General features: G+C 41.9%; 1 protein-coding gene across 2 annotated transcripts in view; it reads right to left on the bottom strand.

The window, feature by feature from the left end:
- The window catches only part of LOC139465884 (dual oxidase 2-like), a 38,968-nt gene extending 20,525 nt beyond the window's left edge, over positions 1-18,443 (bottom strand). Inside the window, exons 1-12 of one of the 2 annotated variants that reach the window (XM_071247856.1) lie at positions 18,368-18,443; positions 13,189-13,287; positions 11,559-11,642; positions 6,509-6,670; positions 4,892-5,079; positions 3,905-4,109; positions 2,799-2,965; positions 2,427-2,487; positions 1,713-1,809; positions 1,357-1,417; positions 609-711; positions 225-397 (exon numbers count right to left, since the gene is read on the bottom strand). In XM_071247856.1, the coding sequence (XP_071103957.1) occupies positions 225-397; positions 609-711; positions 1,357-1,417; positions 1,713-1,809; positions 2,427-2,487; positions 2,799-2,965; positions 3,905-4,109; positions 4,892-5,079; positions 6,509-6,670; positions 11,559-11,642; positions 13,189-13,264 (1,377 nt within the window). In that variant the 5' untranslated portion in view covers positions 13,265-13,287; positions 18,368-18,443. Of the gene's footprint in view, positions 1-224; positions 398-608; positions 712-1,356; positions 1,418-1,712; positions 1,810-2,426; positions 2,488-2,798; positions 2,966-3,904; positions 4,110-4,891; positions 5,080-6,508; positions 6,671-11,558; positions 11,643-13,188; positions 13,434-18,367 lie in introns of those variants that run through there. The other variant, XM_071247857.1, reaches the window with a different exon arrangement.
- Positions 18,444-19,289: the final 846 nt, after the last annotated feature.

Below are 19,289 nucleotides of genomic sequence, written 5' to 3'. Positions count from 1 at the left end.
CTAGAAAATTAATTAGGGCAAGTCTTGGATTCGAACCCACGATCATAAGTTTCTGGCACACCAAAGGGACACGACTCTGCTCAGCTACTTGCGGCGCCTGCTAGATGACTGGGCCATCTGTACGCCAGAACATAGTGAGACGTGGTTGGTATGATGGTGTGAGGTGTTATTGTTTTGAACAGACATCCTGCTAAGGTGGATAACTATCTGAGAACACGGATTACCTCGGGTTCTGTGGCGTTCAGCCATGGGTTGATGTCCTCCCAAGAGGTGATAGTGTCCAGACCCATCTCCCTTCGGGCGGTGTTGTAGTCGGGCAGGCCGTAGTCGCGACCTTTCATGATGTTGAGGACCACGCTGTCGTGACGGGAGTAGAACAGAGGACCGTAGAACTTGCCTGTGGGAGCAGATATATACTACCTGTTATATAGTACACGAAAACAGCCAAATGGTCACATTTTTTTAAAGAAATGCACAGAAGGTAATAATGTAGAAAAATACGCGTATAGTGGTGCATATGGTAAACTTGTGGCACTGTTTGTTCTCCTGTCGTCATTATCTGACATATAGGACATAGGAATTTAGCTAGAGACGACTGCGCCACCTACTTCTGAGGTCCTCGACGATGATGTGGTCTTCTCCCTCTGCCTGCTGGGAAGCTAGTCCTAGCAACGTCTCCTCAGCCCCGTTCATACTGTTGAACAATACATCCTGAAACAGCGATATAGTGCATTACAGAGGCGCACTTAGCCGTTAGACATAACTGAACGACACGAACACCGCGATATGGACAGACATAACATCCGAGCCTTGAACTGTGGGAACACGCGATAAAGACATAACATCCGAGCCTTGAACTGCGGGAACACGCGATAAAGACATAACATCCCAGCCTTGAACTGCGGGAACACGCGATAAAGACATAACATCCCATCCTTGAACGGCGCGAACACCGGATAAAGACATAACATCCCAGTCTTCAACGGCGCGAACACCGCGATAAAGACATAACATCCCAGCCTTGAAGGGCGCGAAAAGCGCGATATAGACATATGGTATCGTATAGTACTGTGTCTTTTACTCTTTAATAATATTCCCTCCTTTCAACTTACTAAATAACTGCGTAAAAGAAAGTACACACCACTATTTGATGTTGGCTAAAAATGAAACAAACATGAAATGGTTATTCGATGGTGATGTATTTGATACGGGTATCACAGCTGTGTTTTGGACCTTAAGTTCGCAGTGTTTTCAGCCTTGCGACGTTTTGATAACGTTTGTAATTTTTGTTCAAAACCAATTTTAAAGTGTATACTTTCTCTCAGTGTAGTTGGCCCATCTGTGGACAAGTCCTACCTTAGCGTTCCAGTATGTGTTGCACAGTCGATGCGTCTCCAAGAGCTGGCAATTGTCCGTTCTGAAAGATCAAAATGCACAAACAGACGTCTTTAATCGTTTGTACAGGAGTATGTGATGTAGGAAGGCGTGGTCTAAGGTTGTAGCAATCCTCGTGAGAATCCTCGTGAGAACATCCTCGTGCTTTAACTGTAATAGTTCTGGGCAAAGCTATAAATTATTACACTACACATGGGGGTGGAGCAAATTATATTTCTCAAGTACAGAATGTAGAGGTAAAGCATGTACCCACCCTTGTAAGTATATGGGAGAAGTTTGTGTATTGAGTGGGTAGGTAAGGTAGAGAGTAAGCTCACCGCTGATGGATCCCCGATGGAATCAAAGTGTCGATGTATTTGATGGCGGTGGCATCGAAGAGGTCAGTCACCTTGCTCTGCACTGCTGGTCGGTAACCTGGATGAACATGCACATGTAGTACACAATACATGCATACATGCTAAAACAGAATTATTATTTTTATAAATGTGACCCAGCCGTTAATTGAAAACAATAGGGGCACGGGGGGCAGGCAGAGTTGCGTCCCTTGGGCCCGCCAGAAATCTATGATCATACTCTATGAGGTAATCACAGTCGAACTCAAATATATTCTTAACTCATGTGAAGGGGACAGGTGTGCAACAGCCGTCTAAGGAATTGCGTCCCTTTGGCGTGTCAGGAACCTGTGATCGTGGGTTCGACCGATTATGTTTCAAGGTTTGTCAGCTCCATACCCGTGCTCGTGGGTAAACATCAAAGCCCTACATGATTTTGGGCTTTTCTCCCAAATTGAATTTACAAACTGACATAGAACTTGAATACTGTTCAAAGAGGCGTAAAAACTCACTCACTCACTCACTCACTAAAAACATTACTTAATATTCTATATGTTACGTAGTGCAATGTAGGTGTTCCGTGGATGTTTCATGAAAACTTATCTCATATTTTAGACGTCTATGAAAATATAACCTGCAGAGTCTGGGAATTTACGAAAGTGATAACCTGTGTATTCTGGAAGTTATGAAAGCGTTTACCTGTGTATTCTGGGACGGACGTGTTCAGCAACATCGGCAGCCAATCGTACATGATGACTTTCTGGAAATACATGGAACACTTACTGAAATGTCTATAACAACTATGTACCGGCGTTGTCTGTGTCAGACGACGTTTATCATTGCGATGTTAACATCGTTGTCAACAATTGCATTCGTAAACTGCCTGAGCGACATCGCGGGATGGTCATGTAACGAGTTGACGTCACCAACAGCATGAACTGTAAGACGTGAATTACAGAGGCTGACAACTATTGGAACGCAGGATGTTGGTGTCTATTTAGAGGGTATTCGAGACTCAGCAATGTAGCACCCTCATTCCAAGCAGGTGGGGTTATCAGGATCCTGGATTACCTGAAGGGAAGCTATCACCCATCTCCGGGAACGCTCGAAGATATCGTCTGGGGACATGCTGGGGTTGTATTTCCTTATATAGTCAGCTTGGTAGTTATGGTAACGGAAAAACAGCACGCCAAGGGAGAGAATTCCGGGATTTTCGTACACATGGGTGTCTCCTAGTCCTGGATAAAAGGAAACAGAACGATGCAAGTTGAGGTGGCGGTACCATGTGTTTTGTGCTGTGCATCAGGAAATCTGGATTACATTCCAGAATCATTTTCAATTCAGACCCCAGTGAATATTACTCTCGAAAAAAACCCCATAAATTTAAAAAAGTGTGATCAAAGACTGTATTTCATAAAGTACTGTGTTGGAATAGTGCGTAGTATTTCTAACGTCTGTTCCTGATCTCCACACAGTACTATAATCCCTTGTGCCTGACCCCAGCACAGTACTGTCACCCGTGAACTGACCCCAACACAGTACTGTAACCCCGTACTGACCCCAACACAGTATCGTTACCCCGTACTGACCCCAACACAGTACTGTAACACCGTACCGACCCCAGCACAGGACTGTAACCCCGAACTGACCCCAACACAGTACTGTAACACCGTACTGACCTCAACACAATACTGTTACCCCCGTACTGACCCCAACACAGTACTGTAACACCGTACTGACCCCAGCACAGGACTGTAACCCCGAACTGACCCCAGCACAGGACTGTAACCCCGTACTGACCCCAGCACAGGACTGTAACCCCGTACTGACCCAAACACAGGACTGTAACACCGTACTGACCCCAGCACAGAACTGTAACCCCGTACTGACCCCAACACAGTACTGTAACCCCGTATTGACCCCAACACAGTATCGTTACCCCGTACTGACCCCAACACAGTACTGTAACACCGTACTGACCTCAACACAGTACTGTTACCCCGTACTGACCCCAACACAGTACTGTAACACCGTACTGACCCAAACACAGGACTGTAACCCGTACTGACCCCAGCACAGTACTGTTACCCCGTACTGATCCCAGCACAGTACTGTTACCCCGTACTGACCCCAACACAGTACTGTAAGCCCGTACTGACCCCGTCATCAACACTTACTCCACAGTTCCTCAGGGTTGACCAGCTTCTGTTGGTAGTCGGGGAACGTCTTGAAGGGCAGTCGGATGTCGTTTAGTTTGGGGTAGCGTCCCCAGTTGTCCTCGCAAGCCAGCTTTCCTGAGTTGTGTTCTCGCAGGTAGCCCGTGCGGACCACGGAACTGCCGTACACGAAGCTGCCGTCGATATAGCTGGACGCCTTGTTGATCTGCAGGGGGTGAGGACTTATTGTATACAACGATCTTAGCGCTAAGCTTGACGCATACTCCCATTCTTTTACAGAAATAATAGGTGAGGTGAGGTGAAATTGGGTTTAACGTCGCGTCCAAGATTATTGCACTTATATAGCGACGTGCATGCACGTGTATGTGTGTGTGTGTCTGCTTGTACTAGTCCGGACTGATGCCGATTTATAGTGCTAGCCCACTGAGATACCATGCCGCAGTTTAACATGAATACCCCACTCAGACACAGTATACTGACTCCTAGCCGACCAGTCCTTGTTTTAGCCCCTTAATGCCGAGCGCCAGACAGGGTAACAACAAGTACAATCTTTTAACGTCTTTTTGTATGACGCGGCCCGGGATCGAACCCTGGACCTTCCGCTCTCCGGGCGGACGCTCTACCACTAGACCACGGAGGCGGTCAGATAATAATAATAATAATGATAATAATAATAATAATAATAATAATAATAATAATAATAATAATAACAACAGAAGTCCTTTTATAACGCACCAAATACCTTTCACCAAGTAAATGCTCATGACGATACATTTATTATAACCCCGATCAATGGATAACTCTACATTAGTTTTTCATTCTCAGGTACCTGGGGAGTATACAACAGTGTGGAAAGGGATACTTGCATGTAACAATGGCGGTTCATTAGATTTCACGGAATGAAATGCACATATGTGAGAATGAAAATGAATTAAATATTTTTTTATGTAATGAGTTGAGAGCCCTGGCCGGAGCAATGTGTCGTACCTGTTTCCGAGGGTTGTTGGGCGAATGGCCTGAACTCCTAGCATAGGCAATCCTCTCATAAGGCATAGACTTATCTCCTTTGCTTTCGGGGTCAAAGTCTGGGTCTCCGCGCGGAACGGGTATTTCAATGATCTCGACCGGACAAGAGACGTCATCGGTGTCAGAGATTTCTCTCTGTACTAGCTGACCTGTAGGGAAGAAGGGACAGTATTGTTTTAACTGCTGTGTTCACAGAACTGGAGAGTGAGTGAGTGAGATTGAAACTCAACCGCGTGAGTTACGCCCAGAATATGTTCCACACAAGGTAGCCGGAAATACAGGGTCGTATACAGTGTGTCGTATACAATGTGTCGTATACAATGTGTCGTATACGATGTGTCGTACCATTTATCGGAATCTTCCAGTAGGAGACGACCTATTCGTCTCTCACAACACGTTAATGTATCACGACTGACTTCGGGCAATAAAAGCTATCCCTAAAAAACACCGAAACACTTGTTTTGGGGAACAAGGTCTGTTTTCAATCATTTGGTTTACAGTTTCTTGTCCCAAAACTGTAGTGTCAGTGCACGGCAACTCGGTATTGGTCATTAAAAAAAATATATATACCTCCTATATGTATCTGCTTACATACAGGGGGTATATTTGTTTTATTTACTGACCAATAACGGGTTTCTGTGGGTCGGCGTTCGATATACAATTATTAATTTATAAATTGAGACAAAATGTTATCAAACGCACCTAATAATCATTAGATATACCAAGGGCACCTGTATTCTGTCTCATCACAAAACATATCAATCACGTTGATTGACAGCTTCCATGTTCACTCTAAGTTGTCATGATTCCAGACAATATAGGATTGTCATAAATTGACAGCGATCACGCGCAGTGTTGAAAGTACACGACGCAGAGTTATGGATGCCTGTCGTTAAAATGTCCCCAAGTGTCAGAGCCCCCCCCCCCCCCCCCCCCCCCCCCCAGAACTGCCCATCCACATCCCCACGCACATGTACATATAAAAAAGCATAGATACTCCCGCCGTAACGTTGTTAGTTTATTCGATAATTGAAATCTGTCCATACAGTATACCTACACATCAAATTGTCTTATCTTATAATTCACCATGACCTCGACATACCTGACACACAGGAAAGTGATCATACAACTGCCACACACATAGGAATGTGATCACACAACTATCACACATAGGAATGTGATCACACGACAATCACACATAGGAATGTGATCACACTACTACCACACACATAGGAATGTGATTACACGACTATCACACATAGGAATGTGATCACACTACTACCACACACATAGGAATGTGATTACACGACTATCACACATAGGAATGTGATCAAACTACTACAACACAAATAGGAATGTGATCAGACGACTACCACACACATGAATGTGATCACACAACTATCACACACACAGGAATGTGATCACACAACTACCACACACAGGAATGTGATCACACAACTACCACACACACGGGAATGTGATCACACAACTACCACACTAAGAGGAATGTGATCACACAACTACCACACACACTGGAATGTGATCACACAACAGTACAGATTTAGATCATGCACATACCAAAGAAAGCAAACAGCGCCGTCCTGTTGTAGAAGGAAGCGATGGCGGAGTCCCCCTTGAACAGGTCGTTGCTGATGGAGCGAGGGTTTGGTCGCTCCTGGCCAGATGGCATATAGGTGAAGTCACCATAGCTGGATGTGATGTTCCTGGCCAGAGGCTGGTCTGAAGCAAAGATGGATGCCATGTGTTACTATCAACAACAGTAGGGTTTATAGCATGTAAAGCTGACTGTCCCAAAGCATAGCATTTCCATGTGAGAATATGTATGTATGTAAGTTTCATGTTTTTCGATAAATGCATAAGCATGAAAATATTTTTGACTAAATGGCCCACTTGGTCTCCTGATCCGAGTTCAATTTCGAAATGTTCTCGGTGTAATTTTGGTGTAAGACAATATGGGAAACATTTTGCGAAACACCGACTTTACGAAACTGTATATGAGTAGCACATGCGTTTAGAGTATGTAGTGTCCCTGATTCTAAGAACTAATGTTTGTCACTCCAACCTATTACATCACAGATACAGGGATGGTGAAGAGACCGACGTGTGCACGCAGTAAACTCCGAAACAGACAAATCTACCCTCGGTACTAGGGGTGCCGACTCATCGGAGCGAGCCTGACAGCATCGCCATTTTGTTTCTCAAACCGACACTGAGTGAATGTAAATGAAATGGGCGTTACCTGGAAATAGTGAGACAATGAGTGAGTGATTTTATTGTTGTTTCACGCTACTGTCTACAGCCTACCATCTATAACCCGGCAAATAGCGCTATCGGTTTAGTTAAGTGGTTTAGAATATATATTCAACGCATTTTATAGTCCTACATTCACCGAGCCTGCGATAATGAAGCGATGGGCTTAAGCTGCCACTGCCGTCGGGTCTCTTTAACACTAGTAGGCTATCTCAGTACTTTCCACACATTATACCCGGGAAAGACCCTCGGGCACATTGTTCACACTGCGTTCTCTCAGGGCCACAAACTGTTCAAAACACTGTGCCACCTGATAAGTGCATTGAAATACATACTAGACATACCTAGGAATGTGATCAAACCTCTCATATCTCTACATACCTAGGAATGTGATCAAACCTCTCATATCTCTACATACAAGGAAAGTGATCAAACCTCTCATATCTCTACATACCTAGGAATGTGATCAAACTTTGCATATCTCTACATACAAGGAAGGTGATCAAACCTCTCATATCTCTACATACAAGGAAGGTGATCAAAGCTCTCATATCTCTACAAACCTAGGAATGTGATCAAACCTCTCATTTCCCTTCATACAAGGAATGTGATCAAACCTCTCATATCTCTACATACCTAGGAATATGATCAAAGCTCTCATATCTCTACATATAGGAAAGGTGATCAAACCTCTCATTTCTCTACATACCTAGGAATGTGATCAAACCTCTCATATCTCTACATACCTAGGAATGTGATCAAACTTTGCATATCTCTACATACAAGGAATGTGATCAAACCTCTCATATCTCTACATACAAGGAAGGTGATCAAACCTCTCATTTCTCTTCATACAAGGAATGTGATCAAACCTCTCATATCTCTACATACAAGGAATGTGATCAAACCTCTCATATCTCAACATACAAGGAATGTGATCAAACCTCTCATATCTCTACATACAAGGAATGTGATCAAACCTCTCATATCTCTACATACAAGGAATGTGATCAAACGATCAAGCGAGAGCTTTACTGCACACAGTAAGAGGTTTTGCGATACTCAATCAATGAATCGATCAAGCTATAGGTGAGATGTGTCAGACATAGTTGATATTTCCGCAGACATAGCTACGTCTCATCATCTCCGATACTACTTTGAGTAGATTTATATTTGTAAAAAACTTTAATGACGCAATAGTCATCCTTGGAGCAGACACCGACATCAGTTAAACAGCCGATGATACCTTTCTCTTGTACTTTATGGTGATGCATCCACCGAACCCGAGATAATTAAGTCAGGGGTTTGCGTTACCCTGCTGAAGGGTCTCCTAAACGGTAAGTAGACTATCTCGGTACTTTCATGAAGCTTATGGGCAATAAACCCGGGCAATAACCTAGGGCACGTTGCACTATAGTGGTCTTTCAATACGACAAGCTGTTCAGAGCTTATAAAAAGATTACGCAGTCCGTGTGATAAGATGATGCTAATATCAGCTTCTATTCTCACATTCGGTTACGTCAGCACGAATGACTCTAATGATTGTGTACCTCTGATGTTTATCTACAAATCTTGACTCCCCCGAGCAGGTTCCAGGCACTGATGGTCCCGTTAAATTATCATCCTCTACTACATCCATTGACTCACTCACTCAGAAAAAATGTCGACTTAGCTATTCGGAATTATACATTTGGGATTTAAATCAGGAGAAAATGTTGTATATTACGTCAGTCAGGTTTGAAAAATATAAGTCCGTGACATAGGCGATGAAGATCGCCGGTAGACACTGTGTGGATTAGAAGAACCGGGGCATCAGTGTGTGATAAAATACAGAGCGTGTCATGTTTTTTGTGTATCTTTTTAAGTAGTAACGTTGATGACTCGTGTGCGGTCAGATAATCAAAACAAAGAAGCTTTGCAAAGTGACGCGATTCTCGTGGGTATTAGTTACACGACACAAAGAAAATGTAGCGTTAATCCACATACATTTCTCGTTTTATAAATCCTTATGTCGTTTTCGCCATATACATCACGTGTATACATAGATACATAGTCAGTTGGACACTGGAGAATGCATGTAGGTCTTGGAGATGCTGGTCGTAAGGGCGACTAATGGATCGGGTGTTAGGCTCGGTCACTTAGCTACATGTGTGTCATCGTACCCCAACGGCGTGGGGCGTTGCTCATATTATCAATCCCTGGTTGGCCTGGATTTTGTTTGAAAGTTGACATCACGAAGCTGGGTTGCTGGGGGTGGCGTTACACAATAAACAAAATAACGCATTTATAGACGCGTTTGTGCATCTTTTAACTCCACGCATCATAATTATCATAAACAGAAGAGTGGAAGAGGACCTGACTGGTTTTATTATAATTTTACTCTTCAGGAAAGACCAACAGCAACAGAATACTACATAGTCAAGCGTAAATAGTGATAAATCACGTTTATTTTTATTGTTGTTTTAGAATACGGATATAAAACAGAAAACATTACGATATGCGACAAAAACTATTAGAAATATCAAATATCAGGTCATCATAGCACAGGCTCTGCCAAACAGCACGCGCATGTATATAGTAATATATGAGAAAGCAAGGCGCTAAATCGCAAAGGACAATGAAGAACGAAGCGTGGTTTATTTCACGATAAAACATTGTTCTATCACGACGTCATTTCTGGAGATTCGAACATGCTCTCGCAACTTGATGATGTCGTATATTGATGTACGGTAACTTTTAGAGAGGTGTCTAGTGAGTTGTTTCCCATAGATGTAGCAGGACAACGCAGATAAACGCTATGGCCGAACGACCGCATCCAAAACCGGGAGAGATATGACAATCGGCAGTGGGAGAAGGTACAGGTAAGCGACGTGAGGATTGTGAAAATATGCGGGAAACACCAACCTGTGTATGAAATGGAATTGTCCGACATTGCTGAGGTCGGAGTCTATTGAGGGAGACATGATTATTGACAAACGGATAAATATTTTTAAAGCTTGTACATTTTATCAACATCATTAAAGAGGCTGTGCGTAATGTTGATATCTGATGTAAGAAATAAACAACACGTGGTCGTTTTTTATCGTACGATAATGGAGCGCAGCCCCAGGGGTTAACTCTCCCTATAATGTTTTCTTGTGCGATAAACAACGACCACGAGTCGTTTATTTCTTACATGAGATATCAACATTATGGACATATTCGTCTCATTTAACTATCCGTAACAAATATAATCTTGTCACATAAACTGTAAAACTTAAAAAAATATTTATTTGTTGAAAAAACTTAAACCATAAATTAAAAACAATTTCGATTAACACTGCTGTGAGACATTGAATAGGATGTGGCAAAAAAGTTCAATTTAGATTCCGCTGTCGATGTCAACTTGTGAATTTATTCCATTCACATAGTCATCTTGTTGATATCCTAATCCCTGTAATCTTGTAAGACGTTTCTTGCCACTGGTGTTTGCTCTCAGTTAAATGCATTTCCCTACGGACAACCGAGGAACCGATCTTGAATATGGAAGCAAATAAGCGCTATCAGTTAATGTAACTTGTGCATTTGGAACACATGGCGTGGATTAGAGATGAAAAAAACTCGGTGCACCCTATCCATAAACGGCAACAACGATGCGGAAGTGTTGGTAGCGACAACACCTGTTTGTCGTTTTAGGAGTGACAGGTATGATCTTTTCAAGGACGATAACTCTGCCAGGCTTTTAAGGCGTCTGTGCCGCCCAGCGGTTGGCAAACTGCGTAATCAGATATTTGGTTTAATTACAACATGAGCGGGTGTTTTACGGCGGTGTTTTATACTGTTGGAAGGAACTTATCTGACAAATAGATGTACACCGACCCCATACCGGATACATATGTCGCGACATAACTGCACTAAATCACGGGTTGGAACACAAGGGATGTTTTTCCCCCACTAACAGCCGAGGAGAAATAGGGGACTTCCCCTCAACTGACTTCCGTGTTCGGGCCTCTTTCAACGCTCGTTCCACTTACATACGTCTCGTATAATTGTTTATCTAAGGGAAATGCTATTCGTCGTATTTGACTCCTGTCTGACATGTAGTTGGCGAAATGTTAAAAAATTAACGGGATATTAAATGATATGGGTGTGATGTTATGGTAGAGTAACTTAAGTTATTCGTTGCACATCTTAAAGAAATGATGAAACTGAAGACAATTCGAGTGGGGGAAGCGTTTATGGGGAGGGGCGGGGGAAGGTTTGATGGCTTGTTTGAAGAAACATAATATCAGGTTGTCATGACAATTCTACTTTTATTATTGCTTCTAAATCTATAACTGGGAGGGGGAATCTTGGTGAGAAAGGTTCCTGTACTTACTGCTTCCGCCGTCTGTGGGGTTGCCCAAGTTGTTGTAGAGCCCGTCAAACCTCTGGGTAGTGCCGAGGTTTATGCCGCTCGTGCCTGTGGAGTAAAGGAATAACACGTATATCACATCTGGGGAAACATCTATGTCACACGGAAAGTCATGCATTTCACATGAGGATAACAACTATATCACACGGGGATAACATCTATATCACACGAGGAAACATACATTTCACACGAGAATGACATCTATATCACACCTCAAACATGCATTTCACATAACGATAACATCTATATCACACGAGGATAACATCAATATCACACGAGGATAACATCTGTATCACACGGGGACCCATGAGGATAACTTTTAAATCACACGGGGAAACATGCATTTCACACGAGGGTAACTTCCACATCACACGGAGAAACATGCATTTCACACGAGAATGACATCTATATCACACCTGAAACATGCATTTCACACAAGGATAACATCTATATGACACGGGGAAACATGCATTTCATGTGAGGATAACATCAATATCACACAGGGAAACATGCATTTCTCATGACGATTACTTCTATATCACACCGGGAAACCTGCATTTCTCACGAGGATAACACCAATATCACACGGGGAAACATGAATTTTACATGCGGAAAACACCTACATCACACGGGAAAACATGCATTTGTCCTGAGAAGAATATATATGTCACATGTATTCTCCCCGTGTCCTATTCAAGTCGCCTCCTTTGATATTAAATATCGTTCAATCACGTGGGTGACATATATGATACGAGGAACATATACATATTATACGAAAACAAATATCACACACACACACACACACACAAACACACACACACACACACACACACACACACACACACACACACACACACACACACACACACACACACACACACACACACACACACACACACACACACACACACACACACACACACATACACACACACACATACACACACACACACATATATATATATATTCTCGTGTGATATATCTGTTCTTCTAGTTGGAAATATATGTCATCAACAAAATATATCACGAGAGAAATTGATATATGAAACGAGCAGAAGTCACACACATGTATACTGCATAGACCGATGGGACAAAATGTGTCAAATAAGGTTGATGTGTTTTTTTCTGCATGTCAAGTCGTACGAAAAGCTCAAGAGGCCAAATTATAAGTAATATGTAATAGCAACAATATAGTTCGAAACATTTGAACAATTAATTCTAACAGCTATTTCTTTAATTATGAAGCGTACATCGTGCTATGGTGCACTCTTATTTATTGTAAAACGACCCTCAAAATACAAATAACGTTAAAAAATTGACAATGTTTATCCATCGTGAGCGAATGTTTGTTTTCTTGTTCTTAAGAAAGTGATTTAAAGTTTGAAGGAATTGTCGCGTTTATGTCATGTTTATGTCATGTTTATGTCATGTTTATGCCATTGTGTTACTAACGCTGTCCCTCCCCATGCATACAGAAGTAGAAACCCAGAGTTCACGCGACAGGTACTAATTCCCACTTGCCGCTGAAACACACGACCGGCTGTCATGCGGACAGCAGGGATAAAACCAGATATAATATCTCATTTCTGCTTACCTTGAAGGAAAAGAAAACTCAAACACATCCACAACACAGGCATCGGGTCTAGTAGCATGTACCTGTGGTCCTTCATCTCCGAAGTACCTGGGATTTTACCTGTAAGCAAAAGCAAAACAATTCCTTATCCCGTTAACCACCTATAGACACAATGACGCATCACACAGTCAAGTTGTCTCAAGCCGCGAACAAATAGTCCGTGAACTGAGCGCTGTCTCCCGTCAAGCTGTTTGTCGCTTCCAGGTCATCCCGGACCCGCGTGGCGGATATTGCCGAGGTTTTCCGGAGTTAGAATCCAAGAAATCCAATGACGTATGAAACCCGTTCTCCGAACCCGGGTCCGGTTAGCAATTGCTCAACGCGTGTGAATATATCAACCCGTGTTTTCTCCGCGAATCATGTTTATTCAAGTAAACATTTACATACACCAATATGTTTTTGTTTTCACGGTGAACACTGACGATGTCACGTGTGTCAGCGTTCGCACATTTACACCTATACCCTTGAGGTACAATATTATTAGAACACCTTGCTTTTTTCTCACAACCGTCAGCCTTTAAAACGGAACGTTGAGCCATAATCTGTTCTTTGTCACCTTAGCAAATTCTCCACAATGAAAAGATTTTTTTTTCGTGGGGAATAAAAAACCGAACAACTTCACAGATTTAACGACGGGTATAACATGTAATTCACTGACTCTGTTTTATGTATTCTTAATATGTGAACATTTACTGTATTTAACATATTCTTAATTCCCTCGAGATTTTGGCTCTTGACCTTAGGTCATGAATACTTAACACGATCACGTGTCCTTAAACACCGCTGTTTTATTGGCGCACGTAGTAGCCAGCCACAGGAATTATTCACGTCTTGGAATAAATGTATCTGCATATTGACAGTCGCTTGTCCCTGTTTATAGTATAGTTTATAGTTCACGCTGAGTGTTTCATGCAATATGGCCACCTCCATACCGCCCACATTCTACAGGTACTCACACACGCGGAGAGCGCGAACACATTACTAACGATTTTAAATAAATAATTAGGATTGTTATTCTTTTTTCATTTTCAGACCAAAATACCAGAGTTGTGTGGTATTGGTCACGTGATTTTAGACAGCACTACGGGGTACAATAACAGTATATCTACAATCTTTGCGATCATAGCCAACTAAATGAATTATTTTCATTTTCGGTTTCTGTATATATTAAAATAGACATTTATTTGCTAATTTCTGAAATCTATTTGAGCATACAATGATCAATGCGTCCACGTGACGGTACCAAGACTTTTATTAACATTACAAACGCATTGGTTATTGAATTGTAAACACGAGTTCTTCTTTCAAACTCCGTGATATAATTAATATATTAAAATAATATTTCCATTCGCCACATAATACATTTTAAGTTTTCTATATCTGAACACTTCGTTTTACTGTATAATTACCCGGTGTACCCGGTCAACTGTACCCGGTCGATGTACCCCCTCAAGGAGCAGGTGTAGGTACCCGGTGAATGTACCCGGTGAATGTACCCGGTGTATGTACCCGGTGAATGTACCCACTCAAGGGGCAGGTGTATGTACCCGGTGAATGTACCCGGTGAATGTACCCGCTCAAGGAGCAGGTGTATGTACCCGGTGAATGTACCCGCTCAAGGAGCAGGTGTATGTACCCGGTGAATGTACCCGGTGTATGTACCCGGTGAATGTACCCACTCAAGGAGCAGGTGAATATTCCCGGTCAGTCTTCATCCATATAGTAAACACAAATAAATGCAGCACCGGCCCTGTCAGAGGATAATCTGTTTACAGCAGTAAAGGTAAGGTGTGGCCTCACTGACATGATGACGTGATGACAACCCGGAGCTCACTTGCTCCATCCAACAGCCATTATTAGAACACCTTGCTATTTTCTCACAACCGCCAGTCTTTAAAACGAAACATTGAGGCATAATCTGTTCTATTTCACTTAGCAAATTCTCCACAATGAAAAGAATTTTTTTTCGTTGGAAACAAAAAAACGAGCAACTTCACAGTTTTAACGACGGGTATAACATGTAATTCACTGACTCTGTTTTATGTATTCTTAATATGTGAACATTTACTGTATTTAACATATTCTTCAACAATGCAGCACCAGCCCTGTCAGAGGTTTATCTGTTTACAGAAGTAAAGGTAAGGTGTGGCCTCACTGACGTGATGACGTGATGACAGCCCACCCAACAGCCCTGGGCCTACAGTCGCGGCTTTCATTGTTGCGTTCCCGCTAGAATGAGTGAGTGGGTTTGTTTTAACGCCGCTTTATAAAGGATTTCAGTTATAGCACAGCGTGTCAGCATAGTGTATGAGACTGAATTGATGACGGTCTAAGACATGGTGCTAACATGGTGCTGTTGGACCGGTTCTATGATAATATATTAATGTACGCTAACCCAGTCTGATAACATTACCAGTCAACATTCTGAAACTATTTAACGTTAGCGGTGAGTGAGGTTACTTAAGGTTACTTGAGTTAATTTGTTACATCAGCTGGATGTGGGAGTAAATCCCGAAGTGATTCAGGTCTTAGGTGCTACCACTTGAGTAAAACTCAATATTAAAACAACATAGTAAGGGCGAACCAGGAACCCTAGATCATCGGGTTCTGACACGCCAAAGGGACGCAACTCCGCACAACGAATTGCGGCGCCTTTGACGGCTGATCCACTATGAGTGTTTAGTTGGAGTATGAGTCCCCTTGGGGTACAACAATTGTCCTGCTACCAAGAGAACACAACCACATCAACCTGTCTCTTATAAACAATGTCGAACAGGCTCAAGAGCAAGCACGAGCATAATGCATATTGTTGAATATTTAAATGTTTATTCTGTTCTTGGTATTTCTGTATGCTGATTAGCTGAATCGGCTACGTGTTACTGCATTCCCAATGAATGTCGACAAAATGCCACGCCCACCTGAGCGGACTACTTTCGACTACTGACTGTCGGGGAATACCAATAAGCGTCGAGGAAATTTCCTTTCTGCTGACATGTTTTCGTACGCAGATTCATACATTTTTCACATCGGTTTTTCGATTCATACTTCAATGAACCAGAAAATACAGAGTCAATCCGTCATTAAAAAGGAAGAACAATTTGCGTCATAACTGACGTCGTTCACCATCCATCCTCTGATCTGTGCGGGCCTCCGTTACGGGAATTGTACTTATTATGTTATGTGATAGAAATGTTTTATGGTATCTCTCTTTCCTGTTAAACGCCTCTACTTCTGATCAATTGTACTTGGTGCACGTGTTTTATATATAGAGCCAATAAATTAACATCGGCGTCACATTCGGAAGTTTATTTCAATTGCGTAATAGCTTGCGTCATTGTAATCACACCACAGGAACCATTCTATATTTTATAACGTCCTACGTAAGAATCTGTGACAGTAATTTATTTAACGAAAACCAATTACTTCATTATTTTTTTTATTGAGTTTGGACATTTTATCAATTGTATACCAGGAAGCCATGTGCATTTTTTAACAGTGAAATAAATTGAAATTGAAATGATTTTCAAATCGAGTTAAAGCCAACATGCCTACTTATCAATTAATTCTGTCAGTAACATAACGATATTCACTTAATCATGCAGCATTATTTCATGTTCAAACTTAATCGTAATAAAATTGTCAAGTACGTGAATAGACAGGCATACAGGCACATGATTACACACAAACACACAGACACAGAGAGGCATACAGACACACTATTACACTCAAACACATAGACACAGAGAGACATACAGACACACTATTACACTCAAACACACAGACACATAGAGAGGCATACAAACAGACTTATACAATCAAACACATATACACAGAGATGCATACAGACACACTATTACACTCAAACACATAGACACAGAGAGACATACAGACACACTATTACACTCAAACACATAGACACAAAGAGGCATACAGACACACTATTACACTCAAACATATAGACACAGAGATGCATACAGACACACTATTACACTCAAACACATAGACACAGAGAGACATACAGACACACTATTACACACAAACACATAGACACAGAGAGACATACAGACACACTATTACACTCAAACACATAGACACAGAGAGACATACAGACACACTATTACACTCAAGCACATAGACACAGAGAGGCATACAGACACACTATTACATTCAAACACATAGACACAGAGAGGCATACAGACAGACGTATACACTCAAACACATAGACACAGAGATGCATACAGACACACTATTACACTCAAACACATAGACACAGAGAGACATACAGACACACTATTACACTCAAACACATAGACACAGAGAGACATACAAACAGACTTATACAATCAAACACATAGACACAGAGAGGCATACAAACAGACTTATACAATCAAACACATAGACACAGAGATGCATACAGACACACTATTACACTCAAACACATAGACACAGAGAGACATACAGACACACTATTACACTCAAGCACATAGACACAGAGAGGCATACAGACACACTATTACATTCAAACACATAGACACAGAGAGGCATACAGACAGACTTATACACTCAAACACATAGACACAGAGAGACATACAGACACACTATTACACTCAAGCACATAGACACAGAGAGGCATACCAACAGACTTATACACTCAAACACATAGTCACAGAGAGACATACAGACACACTATTACACACAAACGCACAGACACACAGACACACTATTAGACAAAAACACACAGACACACAGAGATATATACAGACACACTATTACACACAAACACACAGACACACAGAGATATATACAGACACACTATTACACTCAAACACATAGACATCCAGAAAGACACACTATTACACACACACACACACACACACACACACACACACTATTACAGCAAAACACATAGACAAACACACACACACCCTCGCACGCACGCAAACACACAAACCAACACACACATACACACACACGCGCGCGCGCACACACACACGTGCGGAAACACAGAAGTACTATTACACACAGTTATAACTAAATCTTATTGAATGAAAGTCGACTGAGGGTTAAAATAGAATACATTTTAAGGTAAGTCTCGTTATATTTAAATGTCCGTTAAGTAATTAGTAGAAGTAAAATATACCTGTGCAGTGCGGCGGGTGTCGTTCATAAGCCGCGTCGGACAGAGCCCTCTAAATACCGAGAATAGGCCCCGGATGTTCCGACTGACAAAATCAACATGACAATGACTGCAATATGGCGTAGTATTATATGCCAGTCCTATGTACAACAATTACGTAGTGTATACACTGTCCTGGTCGGGAGTGTCACAGGAATACCAGCACCTTCACTGCGTTCCCTCGTGGAAAGAGGATATCGTGTGATACGTCTTGTTGAAAATTGAACAGTAACCGCATCAACACACAATCCCCTCTCAAACCACTTCAAAAAGTTGAATTATTTTAAAATGATGAAAGGTTGCAAGCATTTAGAGAAATTTTAATTAAAACAGCTTTTAGGGACGCTGAGTACATATCACTGATGGTTCTGAATCGACATGGCCTTTCACAAAGGTACTTTTCTATTATCTTAAACTTGGGCCAATTGCATGTGACAAAGCGGTGTGGGGTTTGGGAGCGAAGTGAAGTGAAATATATTGTCCCAGGTTATTGATTAATATTGACAGTAAATAATATACACAACAATGCTAATGAAATCGGCGACGGTGGCAATTATGTTAATAGTGGAAGTAAGGAACAGTCAGACTATACCCAGTTTCAACAGAGACGCAGGTTCCATTAGAATAATATCATTAACATGTTGATTATTGTACAGACAGTCAATGTGAGACAGACGCACATCTCCTGCCTGTGTTGATTATTGTACAGACAGTCATTGTGAGACAGACGCACATCTCCTGCATATGTTAATTATTGTACAGACAGTCATTGTGAGACAGACGCACATCTCCTGCCTGTGTTGATTATTGTACAGACAGGCACTGTGAGACAGACGCACATCTCCTGCCTGTGTTGATTATTGTACAGACAGTCATTGTGAGACAG

This window comes from Haliotis cracherodii, unplaced genomic scaffold (assembly GCF_022045235.1).
Source record: "Haliotis cracherodii isolate W230 unplaced genomic scaffold, xgHalCrac1.p SCAF_18, whole genome shotgun sequence".
NCBI classification, from domain to species: Eukaryota; Metazoa; Mollusca; class Gastropoda; order Lepetellida; family Haliotidae; genus Haliotis; species Haliotis cracherodii.
The sequence above is the reverse complement of the archived record's forward strand: the minus strand, read 5'-3'. Positions and strand labels throughout refer to the sequence as shown.